This window comes from Porites lutea, chromosome 3, assembly GCF_958299795.1.
Source record: "Porites lutea chromosome 3, jaPorLute2.1, whole genome shotgun sequence".
NCBI lineage: Eukaryota > Metazoa > Cnidaria > Anthozoa > Scleractinia > Poritidae > Porites > Porites lutea.
This window is the reverse complement of record NC_133203.1, coordinates 35,975,043-35,994,771: the sequence shown is the minus strand read 5'-3', so window position 1 is coordinate 35,994,771 and position 19,729 is coordinate 35,975,043. Positions and strand designations below refer to the sequence as shown.

The 19,729-nt window shown below is 38.4% G+C and overlaps 2 protein-coding genes across 2 annotated transcripts in view; both read right to left on the bottom strand.

The window, feature by feature from the left end:
* The window catches only part of LOC140932219 (muscle M-line assembly protein unc-89-like), a 325,339-nt gene extending 314,973 nt beyond the window's left edge, over positions 1-10,366 (bottom strand). The window contains exons 1-2 of the mRNA XM_073381853.1: positions 10,194-10,366; positions 763-1,023 (exon numbers count right to left, since the gene is read on the bottom strand). Of these exons, the coding sequence (XP_073237954.1) occupies positions 763-1,023; positions 10,194-10,284 (352 nt within the window). The 5' untranslated portion in view covers positions 10,285-10,366. The remainder of the gene's footprint in view (positions 1-762; positions 1,024-10,193) is intronic.
* A 5,147-nt stretch (positions 10,367-15,513) lies between these two features.
* Positions 15,514-18,730, bottom strand: LOC140932218 (junctional adhesion molecule A-like). Its single transcript, XM_073381852.1, has 3 exons — positions 18,484-18,730; positions 15,883-16,218; positions 15,514-15,656 (listed from the first exon to the last, which is right to left on the bottom strand). Exons 1-3 carry the CDS (start codon positions 18,728-18,730, stop codon positions 15,514-15,516), a joined length of 726 nt encoding a protein of 241 aa, XP_073237953.1.
* Positions 18,731-19,729: the final 999 nt, after the last annotated feature.

Here is a 19,729-nt window from a genome sequence, read left to right as displayed (position 1 = left end):
CGCGTACGGAAGACCGGGAGCCGGGAGAGTTGACATTTATGTGACTGACAGACACTAGCCTGTTCCAGGCTCCTAGATAGTGGGGAAAGCGAATCGAATAAAATTGATTGGGGGCTGGAGAGAGACGGGACTCACTTTTTCGCCTCTTACCCGCTCTCTCGTTTCTCACCAGCCCCCACACGGTTTTCGCGCATTTTTTTCCTCTATCCGCTCATGGTGTCAGTCATAAGACCGGCTATGCGACCAGGCAAGATGAGCAAAATCCTTTGTTCTGGTTAGCTGCTCCGAGAGATTGGGACTGAATCCGAAAAAGGATTTGCAAAACTATTCTCGTGAACAGTGGTCTTCCTTTTGCTAATTATGCGTGCGCGTTCAAGTCCGCTGTTCTTCTTAAAAGAACCGTTAATCAAATCCAGGGACTCCTGTCAAATCCTTTTCCCGATTTCCCAAAAGGGATGGCAGGTGATGAGATTCCTGTACATTTTACTCATCAGATATAAAGACAAAACTCTATTACGTCATCAGAATTAATGTAATGAGATTCCCCCTCACAAATAGCCTCCCACGCAGGCGTTTTTAGGGGAGCTCGTATTTCTTCCCTCCCCACAGGAGAAAGGGAAGAAATACGAGCTCCCCTAAAAACGCCTGCGTGGGAGGCTACCTCACAAAAGGCCTAAAACATTCCTATACCACTCCTGTCATAAATGGCTGCCGTTAGACAAGGATTTCTGCGTCAGGCACGAATGAGAAAGTTGTATTTACGAGCGAGGGTTATCTGAGTGCACGAACAATGTGGATTCTGCTGCTGCTGTAGAACTAGATCATACACATTGTTGCTGCCATGAATCTTTCGTCTTACTTGTTCCCAGGTCAAGTCTTGTGTTGATCCTTTATTCATGATCGAGCACCCTACAGTTGCGTTAGAGCTCGGATTCACCGTGACTGTCTTCTGAGTGGAGTCTTGACACTCACTTGAACAGGAAGCTCGTAGTTCACAACTCTTGATGCTTGCAGGCAAGACGTCTGTTGATAAAAAAGCGTTAAAACATTTCTTTGCAAAATATTAAAAACAGCAGCAGTACTTTCACATGGTACTATTTACATTATTTGGTATGTAGTTCTAACTTTTGAGTTTGTGGATGAAATCCTATGGTGTGACCATTCAAATGAAGCCTCTTCAGCAGTATTTTCACATGGTACTATCTATTTAGTGTGTAGTGCTAACTTTTGACTCTGTGGATGAAATCCTATGATGTTACCATTCAATTGAAAAAGCTCTTTAGCGACTTTTACATGGTTCTATTTATTTTAGCATGCAGCTCTAACTTTTGAGTCAGACCCTGCAGGGTATGGATGGTGTCGCCATGGTGTAACCATTCAAACAAAATCTCGTCAGCATTTCTTTCACATGGTACTATTTCGTTACTATTTGCTCAGACCATTCATTTAAATGGAATGCACTGAGGCTTTCTGTTAGCTCTTTTTGTTTAGGATTACTGATTAGGGCCAACTAAAGTCCACTTATACTGGCAGAACATTCCTGAATTAATTGTCAGGGCTCAATGAGGCGGTTAAAAAGAGGTGTTTAAAAGTGGTCTACTTAGGGACGAATGTTTTGAGGAGAATTCCTTGATGGAAGTATTTTTTCCAACTCTGATCAACAAGGCAGATAGCTTTTTTGAAGTCTAACAGATTTTATCGCATTTTTTAAAACGGTTATTCACTGCATTGCTGTAGATCCTCATAAACAATTACAGTATTTATTCGATTAACTGCCCTGGACGCTTATGAAATCTTTGGACCTTGAGAGTGGGCGCTTACTCGAGGCTGGGCGCTTATCAAATTTTTACCATTTTCAGCAAGTGTAGCATGTTTATTTTGAAACAAAACGCGAAGATGTATATAAAAAAAACAAGGTTTCCGTAAAGTACGCTGAAGAAAATTGCGACTTCGGGAAATTCTCTTATTAGTACTAATTTAATTCTAATTTCAATCTCATTGCTACTCAAGTCAATAAGTGAATTCTCTGACACTGCCTCCAAGCTCGATGTCCGAAATCGCCAAGTTTGTAAGAAGCAGGTACAGAAGGAGCGGGTTTGGGTGGGGTTCGCGGTGGGCGCTTATTCGAGGTGGGCGCAAATTCGAGGTTGGGCGCTTATTCGAATAAAAACGGTATGTAGGCAAAACCACAGCATCAAACCACTGAGTGAGGACAGCCGGCCGCATCTTGATAGGGTGAGCTGGATCAGTGAACACTTCCCAAGTAGAAAAACTGCAGTAAATTGATCCTCACAGCAAGAAGAGTTATAGAAGAAGATATATATAAAAAATTCAAATGGTAAAGTGTATTTGCCCGATAGTTCGGTCTCCAACACAAAGCCTCAACGGGAGCTAAAAAGAAAAATATATTTTTTTGTTGTTGGTTTTTTAAGTTCGTGCTTGTTTCATCAAGCGGGTCCGGGCAGGAGCCGATTAGCGGTCAGGGTTGTCAAGATTTCATCCATGCTTTCCTGTTTTAATCTTTGATTTTCTCGTACGTAATTTATGCTTACATCGCCAATCAGTACTGTGCATTTTTGAGCATTCTTATCGTGGCCTTGCCAAATGTTTGACTTACACTTTGCTGAACTTGGCTATTTAAGTTCTTTTTAAGTCTGTTTGGGTTTGCCGTCAAACCAGTGTTTTTAGTTTTTGATTGGTTTGTAGCAGTTCTTGCCGATAGCAACCGCGTGTAGGTTTAGTGAAACCAAGACATAAACCCCCCACCTAGTTAGGGATACTCAACGACTGTTTCCTATAAAACATCTGTTTCGGGAGAAGCGAATATTGCCTAGAATATCTATCATTTGAGGAGATGGTAGGCTAGGGTACCTCGTGCGTGCGGTTACTATAGTCTGGCGATTTATTAGCAAAACTATATTATAATTTTGACTGTGGAGTTACTTTTTGGGGATAACATCTTTGCAAGGTTTCTCTGCACGGAAACCTTTTATGCAGATCTTAAAAAAATCCTCAAAAATCGCTGAAATTTGAGCTTGGAAAAATTTAATATATGTTAATTACCACTCGTTATGCGCATGGAGTGAAAAATACCAATGGCTGTGTATGTTTTGGCGTCCTAATACGAGCTCCCCGGTGGGAGGCTATAACAATCGCTGTTGATACTGTCTATCATGCGCATATCAGGGGCACCCAACGTTAATTTTTCGAAAATATCTGTTCGGAAGACGATTTGAGATCTAGAATTTTCGGAACATTTGTTGTGAAATTTCTTGCTTGCCTGCCTCTCCTAGGATTTTCGAACAATCTAAAAGATGGTATAATTGCCCATTTTTAACGGATTTGTACCGTAAAAAGGTCACGTAGAATGGTAAGTTTTGATCGCTATAATTTCGGACCACTAGACTTTCAACTAGAAAATCCGAACAGATGAAAATTTTTTCGGGATAAAATATGCCTATATCTACCGTTTAAATACTAAAATACGTTTAACAATGGTTTTGAGCTATATTGTCGTTGGGTGCCCCTGACACATGGCCACATGAGAACTTTCTCGTACGTAAATACTTTGTCTTCGGTACATGATACAATTTACGTACAAATGAAATAGAGGCAATCATAAAATGCCACCCGTAACAGCAAACGTCTGATTCAAGATGAGAATCTTTCAAAATAGAAAATGAGCAGATAAAACAGCTCAAAACAACTCTTATGGACAAAAAATTGCGTGACACAATTTTTTTTATGAGTAGAAATAATGATCAGTAAACGACAAGTAAAGGGGAAACTTTGTCACGTGGTACAAATTCGCTTTTGCCGTTTGAGGTAAACGTGATGCTTGCCTCGTTATTTACGTGCGTACCCACAGAAAAACTACGCGACAGTGGAAACCACCTTTAGGCCTTCTATATTTGAGTGGTATTTAATTATGTTATCAGTTTAGTTATCACATATTCATTTCTTGTTATCTCAATATGAAGTAATGTAAGTCGCAATTCAGACTGATTCTCGCATGTTCTCTCTTATCATCTTCCTGGCGTAGAATGACCTTCAATGATACCTGCTAACCCCGCTATTACAGACGTTTTTCCGGCTAGCTTTTTTCCCTGCCAGCAGAGGTTTTTTTCTTGCTAGTAGAGGTTTTTTCCTGCAAGAATTTTTCCATGTGCACCGTCGTTTACTGATATTCCCCAGTTGTCTTTGTACATGCTAAAACTGCATACCGTATTTCCTCGAATAATAGCCGTCCCTCGATTAATCGCCTCCCTGGAATAATCGCCCCCCTTTGACGGAAACATTTAAAATAATCGCCTCCCTGGAATAATCGCCTCCTCCCCGCTCCTCTTGTCATCTTCTCTTTTTTATCTTCTCCTTGTAAAGTTTTATCGTCTTAGGAACTAATCAAAGATAGGAAAATATCTCACACAGGGGTCTTGCGAAATGGCTGTGCATGTCGCACACGTGGGCCTATTTGATCCAGAAGGATCTATAAAAGCATATGTTGCAAAACTCTACATAGCTGGAATAACGTATTGTCTGATATCTTTTATGCAATCACTTCGATCGACAGTAAAACTTCCTACAATTTATAACGCAAATAACCTCTTCATTCCAAACAGTTCCAAATGAATAGTGGAATATGAAAAAAAAATTTAAACTCCCAAGAAAATTTTATTGACGTCACCATGCAAACGTTTTGTCAAAGAAGTCAGTTCCATATTGGTAACATCATAGGATTTGGTCCACAGATTTTAATTTACAGTGACAGAATCGTCCCCCGATAACTTGTCTGGGCGCGAAGGGGTTAATTCAGCATATGTGTTCAGTTGCTGTTAGCGAACAAAAATTCACACAGCCAAGACCAAAATCCACACATCGTTCCTTACAGACAAAACTGATGTAGTGTATCTTAAAATCTTGTTCTTTGTTGACCTTTTTCAAAAAATGTATTTGTTCTCCTCTTCAGTGGGCAAAATAAAGTATCATAAATGTCTTGACCTTAAGAATCTCAGGAATCTCTATGGGTAGTTGCGGACGTCAGCTTCGTCGCGCGTTTCGCAACAAATCGTCAGGTTAGCAACTTTGATTTCGTCTGAAAGACCCGGCATACACAGTTTCAACAATTCTTTTTTAACTTTTATAGTTTTTTTTAAAGTAAAATCATGGATAATAGAAAGACTGGATAGGAAACTTATGTCACGTGGGCTGATTTCTTATCGCCGATTGGTTGGTTCTTGCTCCAAGATGGCGTTGGATGGTTCCATCATAGTGGAGATTTGTGACGAAACGATGGCGAAAATGTGGCGCAAACCAGTCGAAATGTAGGGTTTCTTTGCCTGCATGTTGTTCTATTTCGGATTTTTCAGTGGTACTTTAATCTTTGGTGGGTGCTCTTTCCTTCGTTTGTTGTCTTACGGCGATGGCGATCCTTCAAAGCCACACTTGAACCTTCAAGGTAAGCAGTTCTTGTTGTTGTTTTGTGTTATTTGTCCTTGTCTTTGAGAAAATTGCGTCCCAAAAATTGACCTTACCCGAGCCATATTTAGTACACTTGGCGACTGTTTTGGGACGCCTTTGTTATGAAGGTTTCTTCTTGTTTCTATTCTTAACTACGATTGACAGATGTTTTAAGGATGGAATTGTGGCATGGGCATAGTTACAGACTGAATGCTGATATTTTTCAGCCATAAATTTCATTTGCAAATGGCTGAAACTAACTACGTTCGGAGCTGGCGCCGAGCAAGTGTACGCAAACGGTGTGTAAAGTTCCAATCGACCGACAAGTTTGTGTTGAGAACTGTTTCGCTCAAGTAATATCCTAGATTAACCCTGTTATATTGTTCGTAAAGCAGTATGTTAATTTCGCTCATCTTTTAATGTTGAAATAAAACTACTACATTACATATCCAGTGAATACTACCGCCTCATGTCGCTCTTCGCAGCTTGTATTCGAAGGCACTGAAGAGACTCGAATAAATTTTGTACTTTTCCCTTACATAAACTATAAATAATTGTTGCATCAATGGGAAAACACCTACTGACATTTTTTTGTCCTCCGTTTAGTCTCCTAAGTGTTGTTGTTACTTTTTAAACAGTGTGTTAGATTTCCTTTTGTTTTTCTTTCTTGTAGGATTTGCTGAACACACATAGTCAATTGAAGACAGTAAAATTGTGGTCAAGTACTCTTCTGAGAGGGAACAAATCAATCAATCTTTCTGTATTAAACAGCAACAAAGTTGCTTTTGTCATGCATGAGAGCCAGAAGGTGGCATCTAAATTATTTATGATCAGAAACTTTATTTATCACTTCTGAAGTGTATTTATTATTTCTTTGTGAGTGGGACAAATTAACTGTGTTTGAGGGTCAATGCTCGTATTAGCTACAGAGTCATGTGTTTAAGTTGGTTAGTGTTCTTCCCTGAAACGGTCTATATCTGAATCACATTGTTTTTCAAACCAAAGATGGACTTGATTAGCACTATTATTGTATTCGGTGTTTTAGAGATCCAAAGTAACAATGTACCTGTAGATGATAAACCTCACCAAGGTATATTCTAAATCAAATTAATAAAACATATACCTGTACTTGTTTGGGGTATGCATTTTGTTTTCAACAACATGATAATGTGACCAGACAGTCATATTTTTTCAATCCCTCATCCACTTACCTCAGACTAAACCAAGACCCCATAACCCCTGATGTTACTGTTTTTTTTCCATATATATAAGCAGCTTCTATTTTTCTTTGGGAACAGTGTTTATGTTTATTTCAGAGGTGATTTACAGTATTCCCTATCCATATCATTAACACTACACAAAAACCTAAACTTTGTTTCATCCCAAAAAAAAGGTCAGTATTTCAAAGATAATACATTTCTAGGTTTTATTAAGCCTTATGGAAGACAAGTGTTTCCTAATGAAAAAGAAGTGAGGGTTCTACTATTAACCAGGAGAGTTTGCTTCCCAGTTGTATTCTAGTAGTTACCAATTAACCGTTTTACATAACATTTTTAAAAGCGTTGCAGTTCGCTTTTTCAAAGACCTGACTGAAAAGTACCTTGGGTCACTGTATATTTATACCTGAAAATTACAATGAAAATTGATTTAAAAAAGTTTAGAAACGGCGTTTCCACGGTGGTCCGCAAGCAAATTTCCTTTCTCTGCTGTGCTTTTCGCCGCTTTTTTATATTTCTCAAATACGAATTCTTGTCACTGGTTGTCCGTAAATAAAATTGAAGGGAAAATTAAACGCCTGTTTGAGCTGGGTCCTTTTACTGCTAATAAAATCATTTTGTCAAGAGTTGTTAACTTATAAAATTTGACACTCGCTGAGCTTGTCGATAAAAGTAGAAAAGAAATCGTGAAAATCGTTATAAAAAGGGTTAAAATTATTTCCAGTTTTCTTGTGGTTTGAAGAAAATTAGGCTGTGCCTTTTTTACAGGTGTTTTGTAGCTGTATACATGTAAGTTTTCGCATACTTTTTTTTGTAGCTAGGCTTCCCGTTTGGTGCATAAAATTATCGAGCGCTGGAGTCATTCGTCGCTCTCACAAGTTTCATAATCATTTACTCTGTCTTCTGCCTCTACCGGTTTTGTACCCTCTAACTGTCTTCTCCAAGAGCAAGTCCTCTTCATCCTTTACTTCAAAACATGGCCAATATGTATAGTCAAAGACAGAGATAGTGAAATATGCGAGGAAACATAAGACGCGCAAAACGTCGAATGAGGTTGAATGGCTCTCAATAATGTGACGTCACATTTTTCCACTATGTTGGAACCGATCGCGTCAGCCAGTTTCCTATCCAGTCTTTCTATTATCCATGGTAAAATCCTGTGACATGAACATCTGTTAACAACAACAATTATATTACTCTGGAAAATGCACTTAAAAATTTTTACCAGATTTATGGACTCTTTGCAACTTTTTCCAGGCCCTAAGGCTAAAACAGAGTGGCCTTTTCATGGGCAAAAAGAAGGAAATAGGGTGAGGAATTTGTTGTTTCAACTCCATGAAGCTAAAATTATACTGGAGAATACAGAGCAAACCACAAAATGATAAGAAGTATGAGTTTTAATACATACTTCTTAACTTACTTCTCGGCTCCGGTATATCATTACGCATATTAAGGTATCAGCCACCCTTCAGGAGCGTCCGCGCGCGGATCGCTGTAGCGTTAGTTGTTTTTATAAAAACCCCTATAAACCATATATTTTTTAAAAGCTTAATAATTCCAGATTATGGATTTGAACTAACAAAAATGATTTACTTAAATGTGTTGCGAAATTGGAACGCTTTGTGTAAAAGTACACGTCTCTATAAATCATGTTCCACTCCCGCCGGAAATAAACGGAAGAAAACAATTAACACCGCATTCGCTTCTCAACACGTTCCACTAAAAAACCGTGTCTCAGATTTTTGACAAGTGCGTTTGTTTTTCTTTTATTAGCAAATGAAGTTGGGGAAGGCAATTAGTCAACACTCCCTGTGGAAAAAAAGCTCTAGCTTTAAAATGAAAAGGAGTATTAAAATTCGCAGACACGGTTTTGTAGAAGAGATATATGGCATCACTCCGGCCAAATTTTAGCCAAATTGATTGAAAGGCTGCCGACTTGGAGTTCAAAACGTACGAGTCGATCGGCAAAATTTGCGTTCGGAGATAAAATAGAAAATACATTTTTGGCGGCATCCTACCTGGAATGAGATTATAACACCTAAATGTTTATTCTGATTGATATCAGAAAGGGATCAATTTTCTCTAACAATAGGACTTTGACAGGTAACATGTAACAGGAACAAACTTTCGCGGCAAGCAAGTGAACAGTTTAATTCTCCGTTGGAAAACTTCCACCCTTTTACACCACGAGAAGCACGGTTTAATTCTTTCTGGAACAAAAGTTTTGCCTCTCCTTCGATCTTTTTTGTATGATCCGCCCAGGCGTTTTTGTTGATCGGCGCCAGGCCAACGAAACTAAAAAACTTTGAAGCCGCCGAATGTCCACCACCGATTGCTCGAAGGCCAAGAACTGAAGCCCGGTTTATTTCAAACGCTCTGCTCTTCTCGGAAGAATTAAAAACAGAATTTGTCTTGTGCGACGGACAGCTTTCATTCTCGCACTGAATTCTCCAGGTAGAACCAAGTCCATGCTTAATCGCTACATTTTCCATGACTTGGACTCTTCCCTGGCAAAATCGACAAGATACAGACTCGTCCAGTTTCTCAAGCAGCTTTTCGCTCGATACGATAGCTCGACCGCTTATTGTTTTCCACGTTCCATCAGCTGATGGGGTTGATGAGCTTAATTGGCTTTCTTCACCTGGCTCTTCAAGCTGGATTTTGGAGCGGCTTGCACTCTCAGCAACTGCAGCATTTTCGCTTTTCTGAATATCCAACTCCTCAAGCCACTTCTCTTGCTGATAAAACGAGCCTTTGTCGCTCTCTGCCAATTTTGCGGCTCATTCTTTGTCAAACTCGCTCTTCGATTTCTTTTTCGCTCTCGGTTTCGATGACGAAAACGGACACGACCTTTTCTCTTTTTTTTGGCGGCATTTTCACCGAAGCAAACGCTAAATATCCACGGAGAATACTAAAGGCTATAAACAACGCGAAGACAATTCGAACGTGTTGTGTCGAAGCGAGCACTCGGTATCACCAGGGTGCAAAGAAAATCCTTTTTACAGCTTACCATTCGGGCAAGCTGAAGCTAGCGTTTACTAGCCCAGACGTCATTTCAACTAGCCCCAAAAGCTTTTTGACGAGCAGAATTGATTTCACAGTCCTTCTTTTATTCAAATTCCTCAAAAAACATCACTTGTCCGCCGGGCAAGTTAAAAACAGAATTCACTAGCCCGACAGCAAAATCCACTAGCCCCGGGCTATCGGACACTACTTTCTTTGCACGCTGATCGCGTTACTAGTTCACAGGCAAGTTAATTGATATATGACACGGGTATGACAGATCTTGTCAACGATCAATTAAGATAATTAACGAGAAAAAATCTTTTACCCCCGATATCTTTCGACAGAAACAATATTTTCTTCTAATTTTTTTTTTTAAAAGAAAGCTCTCAAGCATATCTATTTGAAAACGTTGAAACCTCAAATATGGAAAAATGGCAATTTTAAGGGTGGCTGATACCTTAAAATATGTTAATACAGAGCTGATTTCTCCTGGTTAAGACTTATATGACCTACCTTGGATAACAAGGCTTGACAGAAAAAAGAACAGCATGAATTTCATGGAGCAAAACTGAAAATGTTTTCCCAGGAAGGCCTGTCTCTTCATGTTTGAGAAACAATAACTTGTTGGTTGGGACTGTCGATAGTTTCCCAGTTGGAATTCCTGTAAAACTAAAAGCGTAGGATGCTGAGCTGCGACAAAACCAAACAGTTCATTGTCCCTGTATTTATAATAAAATGTCGCGTACCCTGATTGGCTGCACATTAGGGATTGATAAACCCCCGCAGGGATAAACCCACCCTCTGGTCGTTTTTTTTTTTGCTGCTCACATATCTCTTTGAGCCGTCCCCACGATCTGAACGCCAGGAAACGGCATTGTTGATCTTACATCTACGTCATACTTTTCCCGCAAAAAACTTTGTCGGCTGTTACTTTGCGACGAATCCTTATGGAACTTCACAATTTCACTAAGTTCGGCATGAAAAATTGGTCTATGGTCAATTTTGCGTGACATCTGCGCGTTATGGGAGTTTAAAACACGGAGCTAAAGCTGTAGTCACTCAATCGTTGGCTTTGAAATTAAAGTTTGTTTTGAATATTCAAAAGTAATGCGTGAGGAATTTAACGGGTTCTTTCTCGTAAAACAAATACAGTAGCCTTGACTGTGCACTGTTCTATTGTAAAATGTTTTGGAAGCGCCCAGAGCACTCAAGAAGTAAGGAGAAACACTCGACTACGTGTCGCGTTTCCCCCTACACAGCTGCCTACACTTCTTGCTATCCTGGGTACACTTACGGCAACAGCACAGAGCACAGTCAAGAGTTCCTTATTTGTTAAATAACATCCTCTCAAGTCATCTCTGCATCTGAAGAACTTCCATGTGCTCACTCAAAGACACCCCGATAAGAGAAATTCAGTAACACCAACCATGTAACTATGCAATGGTCAAGGGCACCCGGCAACGAGAATATAGTTCAAAACCACTTAAACATAGCATTGTTAAACGTATTGTAATATTTAAAGGTAGATATAGGCATATTTTTATCTCCTAAAAATTTTTCACCTGTTCGGATTTCCTTGCTGAAATTCGAGTGATCCGAAAATTATAGGGATCAAAACTTACCTTTTTAGGGTAAAAAATCCGTTAAAAATGAGCAGTTATACCATTTTTTTAGATGTTCGAAAATCCTAGGAGAGGCAGGCAAGCAAGAAATTCTAGCCTGCGAAAACATCCGTTTTTCCTCGCTCTTCGCCGCTGGGGAAGTTTCGCGCGAAACGCACCCAGCGGCGAAGAGTGAGGGGAAACGGATGTTTTGGCAGGCTACAAATGTTCCGAAAATTCTAGATCTCAAATCGTGTTCCGAACAGATATTTTCAGAAAATTGACGTTGGGTGGCCCCGAATGGTGGCGCTTCAAGGAAAGTTAAAAAACGTGAAAGCGGAAATTTGTATAACTTGGTCCTGTTCTTCTGGCTTCGTTGTTTTTCGTGATACCAATGCTCACAAAACGTTCTGTAACAACTTACTTTTTCCAGTCAGTATTTCTTGTTTTTGTTTTGTAATTTGTCTAAATGGCTGGAGTGTTCTTGGCAAAAACAAATAAAACAATCAAGTGGAGGAATGACGAACACGTTTGCATTATTCTTGTAATTTAATTTACAAAACGGATTAAATACGAGTTAGCAAAGACTTACCACCCTCTTAGAGAAAGAAGGAATAAACGCCAATTAACACCTTCTGATTCTTCTTTCAAAGCCGCAAAACAGGAAAACCGCTCTCAAGGTGGTAGCGATGTGTAAATAAACACAAGGGCATTAACGGATCGAGGATGAACTACTACGCATATAATCTGTCTATTCCTAACTACCGTATTTCCTCGAATAATAGCCGGGGATGATTATGTCTTTTTTCGCACATAACACCTTGAATCATAAAATGCTACATTTTATGGGTAAATTCGAAAGTCTCGGTTATTTAGTTGTCAAATAGTGCTGTTTTATACTATACTAGACCTTGTTTATTCAGAAAAGCAATGACACAGATGTCTAGGGACCGATCCAAAAAGTTCAGAAAGGCACCGGCCGCTGGGACACTTGCCAGCTATGTAGTGTGCCATTCATTTTACTGATACTTCGTTAAATATAATAAAAAATTTCACAGAAAAAGGAGTGGGAAATCCGCCCATAATGTCTGAGAATGTGTTTTTCAGCTCGCTAGCGGTATCTTCAAGCCCGGATTTAAGAAGGCGTCCCAATTTAAGATATCTCGTTAATTCTGTTCTTAACAAGGCCCACTATCATTAGAGTTATTCCCTGAAAGATCAAGACCGTGCCTGACAGAATATCAGAAAATATTTTGTGGTTTACTTTTATCCTTGGTTTAAATTGATTTTGCTTTGTTTGAAACCATTCATTATCATACATTACCATACCCCAAGACAAGGACCGTGAATATATAATTTAAAGCAAGGATAAAATTGAACCACAACATATACAATATTCTCCAAGTTTGAGGAAGCTAGGGCGGTTTCCAAAATCCCTGGCCTTCGCGGTCGTTAATTTTACCTTTTCATTCCCCTCCGAAGGCCTATCACGTTGTCTAAGAAGATAACTACATTCTGCATCCTTTCTATTCTTGTACGAGGTCGTATGACTCAGAACTGACTCGTGAACGCCCCTCTAAGGGACATCGGTCGATCGATTAAACTTCAGTGAGTATTAGGTTTAAAAGTTTTAAAACATTGAATTGTGCGGATCCATTTATATGGAAAACACAACTATTCCCCTCCGAAATAAATAAATTAATTAATAACATCATAAAATAATGATTAAAATAAAAAATTCCTAAATTTGCCGAGTGAAATACTCGTAAGTTAAGGCCATATGTCTGCTCTTTAAAAGGATGTCCTAGATCATTCTAGAGTTTGAAAAGCCGATTACTGTTTAAAGTTCCTGCATTCGGTGGGTTTTCATAATATTGAAAGGAAGGAAAGAATTTGATCACTGGGAATGGATTACAATTAGGTTTCCCCCAAGTCTTTTTTACCACAATCCTTTTAGTTTGTTTACGAAGTTTTCGATAAACATGTAATTCGTGATGTTTCTAGACGCTCAATGAAAACACTTTAATTGATCCTCTTACAAGCAACGGATGTTGTTGAATTGCAGAAATCATACGGCGTGTTCTACGTGGATCGGAATTCATGCCCTACGCTTTTTAATGGTCACCATCAGTAATAGAGGTAAATTTATTTGGCATCCCTATTCTCTTAAATTAAGATTAGAAGGGTAAGATTTAAATAATGATAATAATAATAATAAAACAGTAATAATAATAACAATAATAATAATAATAATAATATTAATAATAATAATGGAAACTTTATTTGTGTTTTTGAATGTACAATTGTAAATCTCGCTACGTATAGGCAATTTACAAATGCTGCTTGAGATTGGATTATTAAATAGAGAATAATACATGGTCGCGCAGAGATATGGAATTTATCTTCGAGTGTTCACATCGATATCGAACGAGTGAGCGCAGCGAACGAGTGAGATATCGAATGTGAACACGAGAAGATAAATTCCATACCTCCAAGCGTCCATGTATTATTCTGTTTATTATATAAACATACTGATGACGGCGTTTTTGATGATTTTCCGAAGATTTCCGACCACCTTCCGAAGATTTCCGAAGATTTTTCAAATTGTTCCGAAGACCAGACGAACGTTCCCGAACATTTTCCGAGAATTTCCGAAAATTTCCGAAGATGTCCGAAGATTTCCGAAGATTGCCGAGCACTTTCGAGGAAGACCCGAAGATGTTTCGATGATACACCAACGAATTTAAGTACAATTTAAGACACAAACCTGATGTCAGTGAAATTATCGATATCTTCACATGTAAAAATATCGTATTATTACCTGTGTTCAGATACCACATTTCTCGGTGGTAGAAATCCTTGTAAAACACTGCAGTTTATATAATAAAAAGAAAAAACAACGAAAACAAACAAAAAATAAAAACAAAACAAACAAAACAAAAGCCGCCCCCCAAAAAATCAAAATTGCATTAAGTCTGGGCTATCTCAGTTCCTTTTTCTACAACAAAAGATGTAATATGTTGCTCTAATGCCTATATTTATCATTTTCTTGATTATATAACGTTGCTGCTTTTTGTCAATGCCAATGTCATTCATCATGTCTAAGAACGTGGAGCATTCATCAGAAAAAACGCCAAGGGAACTCATGGAGAGATTTATAAATCTCACACATCTGTAATTTCTACTCATTTCGTTGATCAAGTTCAGATATTTTAATAATAATTATAATAAGGTTTTTCTTTGTTTAAGGACAATAATTCTGGTGGTGCCTACCCTACTGGCTGCATTTTTAAAAATGAACAATGGCGACTGCAGGAAGCACTTTAAGCTCGCTAAAAAAAAACGGTACATGTTTGAGTGACCATATGAGCTGTATCATGAACTTTCAGGCCATATAAGCTTTAAAAATTGACTTATTATCAATCTAGAATAAGTAGTAACAAATTTTCTAATGAAATTAATTAGCTTCTTATCGAAAAGTGCCCAAAACAGAACTTGAAATTAAAAATTGTGCCAGGACTGACTATTCCAAGACATCCCTTCAAAGAAGGGCTATCATGGTAGAGTGCGAAGCATGAATGCAGGTTAGATGCTGCAGTCTTACGATCGTGTTTTCAAATAATGTTATATAAAAGACAGAGAAACAATTTCTTGCAAACTTATATTCGAAAACCCGTATGTTTTACAAAAAACCGTAGCCAACAATAATTTCTACTCATTCATCGTACTTAAAGTGACTGAAGTGACAGCCTGTCAATAAACACTTGTAAATTTAAAGTAAAGGGCTTTTGCTACTAAGTGACATTATTAAAACTTTCTTTTCTTTTTCTTTACTAGGACATTTTATTTTTTTTTTGCACTTAGTCCCAATTCATGCGATCACGACTGATCTTTCACAAGTTTCTTTTGATTCCATGGTCTTCCTACTCTATGTTATTTTTTACAAATCTACATTGCTTTAACCTAAAGAAGGCTGGTATGGCCAGCCGAAACATTGTTATAAAAAACAATACACGTTGTTTTAAATCAGCTTTGCAGTAGTCTTTGGGCTTCTCGTTCTTGGTTCTTTATATTTTGGCTGATTTGATCTCTTTGATCCAACGTTTACAACTAGCAGGATCTTCGTCCACGGTTTTTGCAGTTAATTTAATCCATGTTTTAGATGTTCGAAAATCCTAAGAGAGGCAGGAAAGCAATAAATTTTACAACAAATGTTTCGAAAATTCTAGATCTCAAATCGTCCTTCCGAACAGATATTTTCCGAAAATTGACGTTGGGTGCCCCTGGTTATAAAGAAGTGCTGTTTTTTTACCTCCTGTATGACTTGGTGACGCTAGCGTTGTTGTGTTCCCAGTAGTGGTCTCGGTTGTTGGTTCTGAAAAAAAAAAAAAGCACGATTGTTAAACGCATTCAAGTGATCTATCACTCAACGACGAGCTTTTTACTTAATTGACTTTCTTATCGCACTTGTTACTGATCCATGTCTTGGGAAACCGCTCGAGCTTGCGTTTAGAGAAGACCATTTTTAGTTGCATGAGATCATTCAATGTGTATTAAAATTTGGAGAAGCCAATAGAGAAATCTTGTAGAGGAAACAATACCTGTTACGTTCAACTGGATAAAAGACGTGGAAAGGTAACTGGGGTCGTCCTCGTCACAGATCCACTGACATTTATACTTTCCCTCATCATCATCAGTAACATTAGCTATGGTGAGAATGAAATCTTTTTTGCATCTGGTGTTGGTTGTCCTGCTTTGTATATCATACTTTTCACCAGATGTTAATGGCGCTGAGCTGTTGTTAAAAAACCACTGAAATTCTGAAATTGCGCAATCACTGTCAGGATCTATTTCAACCAAGCACTTTAAACTGACGTTGTTGTAGGCCATCACTGAAACCTCGGGAGGAGAAATAGGCGGATGTTTAGGACTGGGACCTACATAATTAGAAGATACATGGTAGATATTATGAACTAATCAAATATAATTTAAAGATCATTGCCGTGCTGTTGTGCAACCTTAGTGGACTACAGCCTTAATCTTACCCAACAACTTTATTTCAGTATTCCCACGTGAGTACGTGGTATTGCCTACATTATTTATGAATCTTAAATCAAAATAAAGGCCATAATTAAAGAACAAGTTTTTGTCTATATTCCATACATAAAATGTATGTAAGCAGCTGTCAGTCTGTAGATTTGAGGATCGACAATGTTAAATATGAAGAGGGTCTTTTTTATTGTTGTCAAAATTATTAAAAGGGGGTATCTATTACTAATGTTTCTGCAAAAGTTAGATCGAAGACTATCGTTAAGATTACAATTGAATAGAAAGTGTAATTAGCGTTCAACTTCATTTAAGTGGCAGAAGGGGCAAATTGGAAGATTTTCTGGAGTTTTCGGTACTGTATGTCTGCCCGTCTCAATTTGTAAGCGATGGTTGCCAAGTCTGTCTTTATTTAGTGTTTTTTTGTGATTTATATTGGTGATTATGTTCAAACAATTAATTTTTGTGACAGTCATTTTTGAATACAATGTATTGAGTAGAATTTTAGTTTCTTGTTATTTCTTATTAGATTATATTGGTGTAAAGTCAGTTCTTCACGTACAGTTAATTAGATATTCTTTATATATGTTAAGGAGTTGTTATCATTTAAATACAATTCATTTAGATTCGAATTGTTGCATAAGGTATTAACTATTTTCACAAGACTCATCTGGTTTTTCTCAGCCATATCTTTTGATATTTGTAAACATTGCTTGGCATAAGAATCATCTTGTTTGTTTTCCAAATGTATCCAAAATTTGATAATATTTACGTTAGTTATTTCCTTCCGTGGTAGTCATCCATGTTCATTTCTGCATGCAACATTTGGACACTGTTTATTCACACCTAGAACTTGTTTACAGAATTGAATTTGTATTTTATCTGTTATATCATTCTCCCATGATTATAATCATTTTTATCGTAGTCCAAAGGATAAGCTTTTTATGCGTGATAATCATCAGTCACCGCAGAAAAGGTAAAAGAAGACATTCACACTATCTATTAATTTTCTAATAAGCTAAGTATCCCTAGAATTCTGAGTGGAAGAGGGTAGTGGCAAGAAATTCTTAGTTTATCTTTTAAGTTAACTGTCTAAGGCAGCCGTGGCTTATACACAACCGACGTATTTTTTTCTCACCGTTTGAAGGGATAGGACATTCATTAAAATTTAGCGAGATATAAGGCTCCTGAAATCAGCTAATATCTTACATTATTATGTGGCTGGAAATTTCTTCTTAACAGCGGGCCGGCGCTCATTGGTTACTTCGAGGTCACATGACATCTAACAATGAAACTGTTTCACGCCAAATCTCTGAGCGAGCAACATTGCAAAATGTATGACGTCAGAGGGTAACAGTGCACTGTTACCCGCGAATGTTGACCAACGACCTCCGTTACAGCTAGGTTTAATGAATTTCCAGCTTCAAAATTTCCAGCTATATAACAAATCACGAATCTCGATGTTTTCCTCGGTTTCGCCTCTGGAAACATTGAGATTCTAGGGAAACAAAATTGACTGTTTCCCTCTGGACCAGTCATTAAGGGTTTACAAAAGCCATAATGGCTCTTGGGGTTTATTATTCCCTCTGAATGGAATGTCTGTTGACTGCAAGGCAACCGAAGAGCTGTATTTCTCCTGCTCATCGGAGAGAAAGAATGTCAACTTCATCCGCGACAATTTCGTCTGACGGCATGTACGGGATCTATGATCTACAAGGGTATTCCCAGGCTCCGGGATTTGACCGAAATACAGTGCAGGATTCGGGAAACGTTAACAGGATACGGGATTTGACTGCTTCTGCGGAAGAGGGATTCTCCAAAATTTGGGCACGGATGCAGGATTGGGAAAGAAAACGATATACGGGTATGCACAGGGTCTGGAAGGGTATTCTCGCACGAAATACAGGCGGGATTCGGGAAAACGCCAATTTTTTTTACGCGATACGGGAATTGACCGCTACTCGGGAAGCGGGATTCGCCAAAATCTGAAAGAAAACGGTATTCGGGATAGAGATGACAGACGTTCGGGGTGCGGGATTGTGGTGAAAGAGAGCGGAAATACGGGATCAGAACCCCTCCCTTCCACTTCCAGCCTCTTGGTAGACAGTAATCCGGGTTCACTTCAAAACATACCTCTAACTAATCAGACCACTTACACAAATAAACCAGCTCAATTATCTTTGAAATTTCACTCGACCAACCGTTCGTTGCAGTGCAAATATAATCCCCTTCGTCTTTTTCTTGGATATTAAGATTACGAAGAAGGGAACTTAAGGTATCCTTTCCAACCAGCTGCTCTGAGATGTAAAAACCTTCAGATCCGTTGATGATTTGTTTTTTATGTGGAATGTACCAAACTACACGAGGACGAGGCCATCCCTTGAAGGTACAATTCAGTTCCATTTGTCTCGTGTCAGGATAGTAGTTAACGGGACAACTTGTCTAGTTAATTACTTCCTGAACTGGAACTGAGAACAAATTTTTAGTCTTGTACTTCCTAGGCTCATAAGTCATTCACTCAGTTACAATATACAGTTTACAGCTATTTTTGACGTCTGAAACACGCAATAGGTAATACGGGAACCAAAAGAAACTTTGGGTACAATGATCCTGACTTTTTAAAAGAAGAACGTGCTTGCTGTAACTATAATATTGAGCAAAATGGGGTGCTGATAAAAGTTAAAAAGAGGGAGTATGACACGTATAAGCTGCGAAATGCTCCGCATTTCGCCAGCGTAAAAGGTCTCAAACAGCAACTCCTGGACAAATCGCACGCCAGCGAAGATTATTACTGTAAGGTCTTGGTATTATGACCAGTTTTCGTGCTTTTGTTTTCTGCCAAAGGGAAATGCAAATATTAGGTTCTTCAAAAATTCCCATAATTCTATTGGGTCACAGTTTTGGCTAATTGCGCTTTACTGGAAGTAGACATTTTGAATAAGCTGTATTCAAGCTATCCTTCACTCTCACCTCCCTAATACGCCCCAACCTAGTCCTTGATGTTGATTTTTAATTAGCAAATCGGTTCCGATGCTAACCCGTGATTCAGTTAAGGCCCCGTGATTCAGCCGGACAAAACGAATGTATCCTTTCTAGTTTAACGATTACTTTTACCGTAAAGAGTGCTTAATTATAAGCTGAACTTAAATCTCCTTTGAAATGTTAAGAGGCCCTCATTAGATTTGGCACCAATAATTCATGTAACAAGAGACAGAAAACTGCCACATGTTTTTTGCTTCATCATAAATTCAAAAAGGGGCAAAGAGAGAAAATACTTACGTACTTGCGTATTGTATAGAAAAACATCTACATGACTCATTTCCATCTTTTGAATCGATTTGTTGTAAGAACAGTCCGTTCTTACTGGCATTGAGGATTTTTTCAAGATCCTGCCAAGTCACG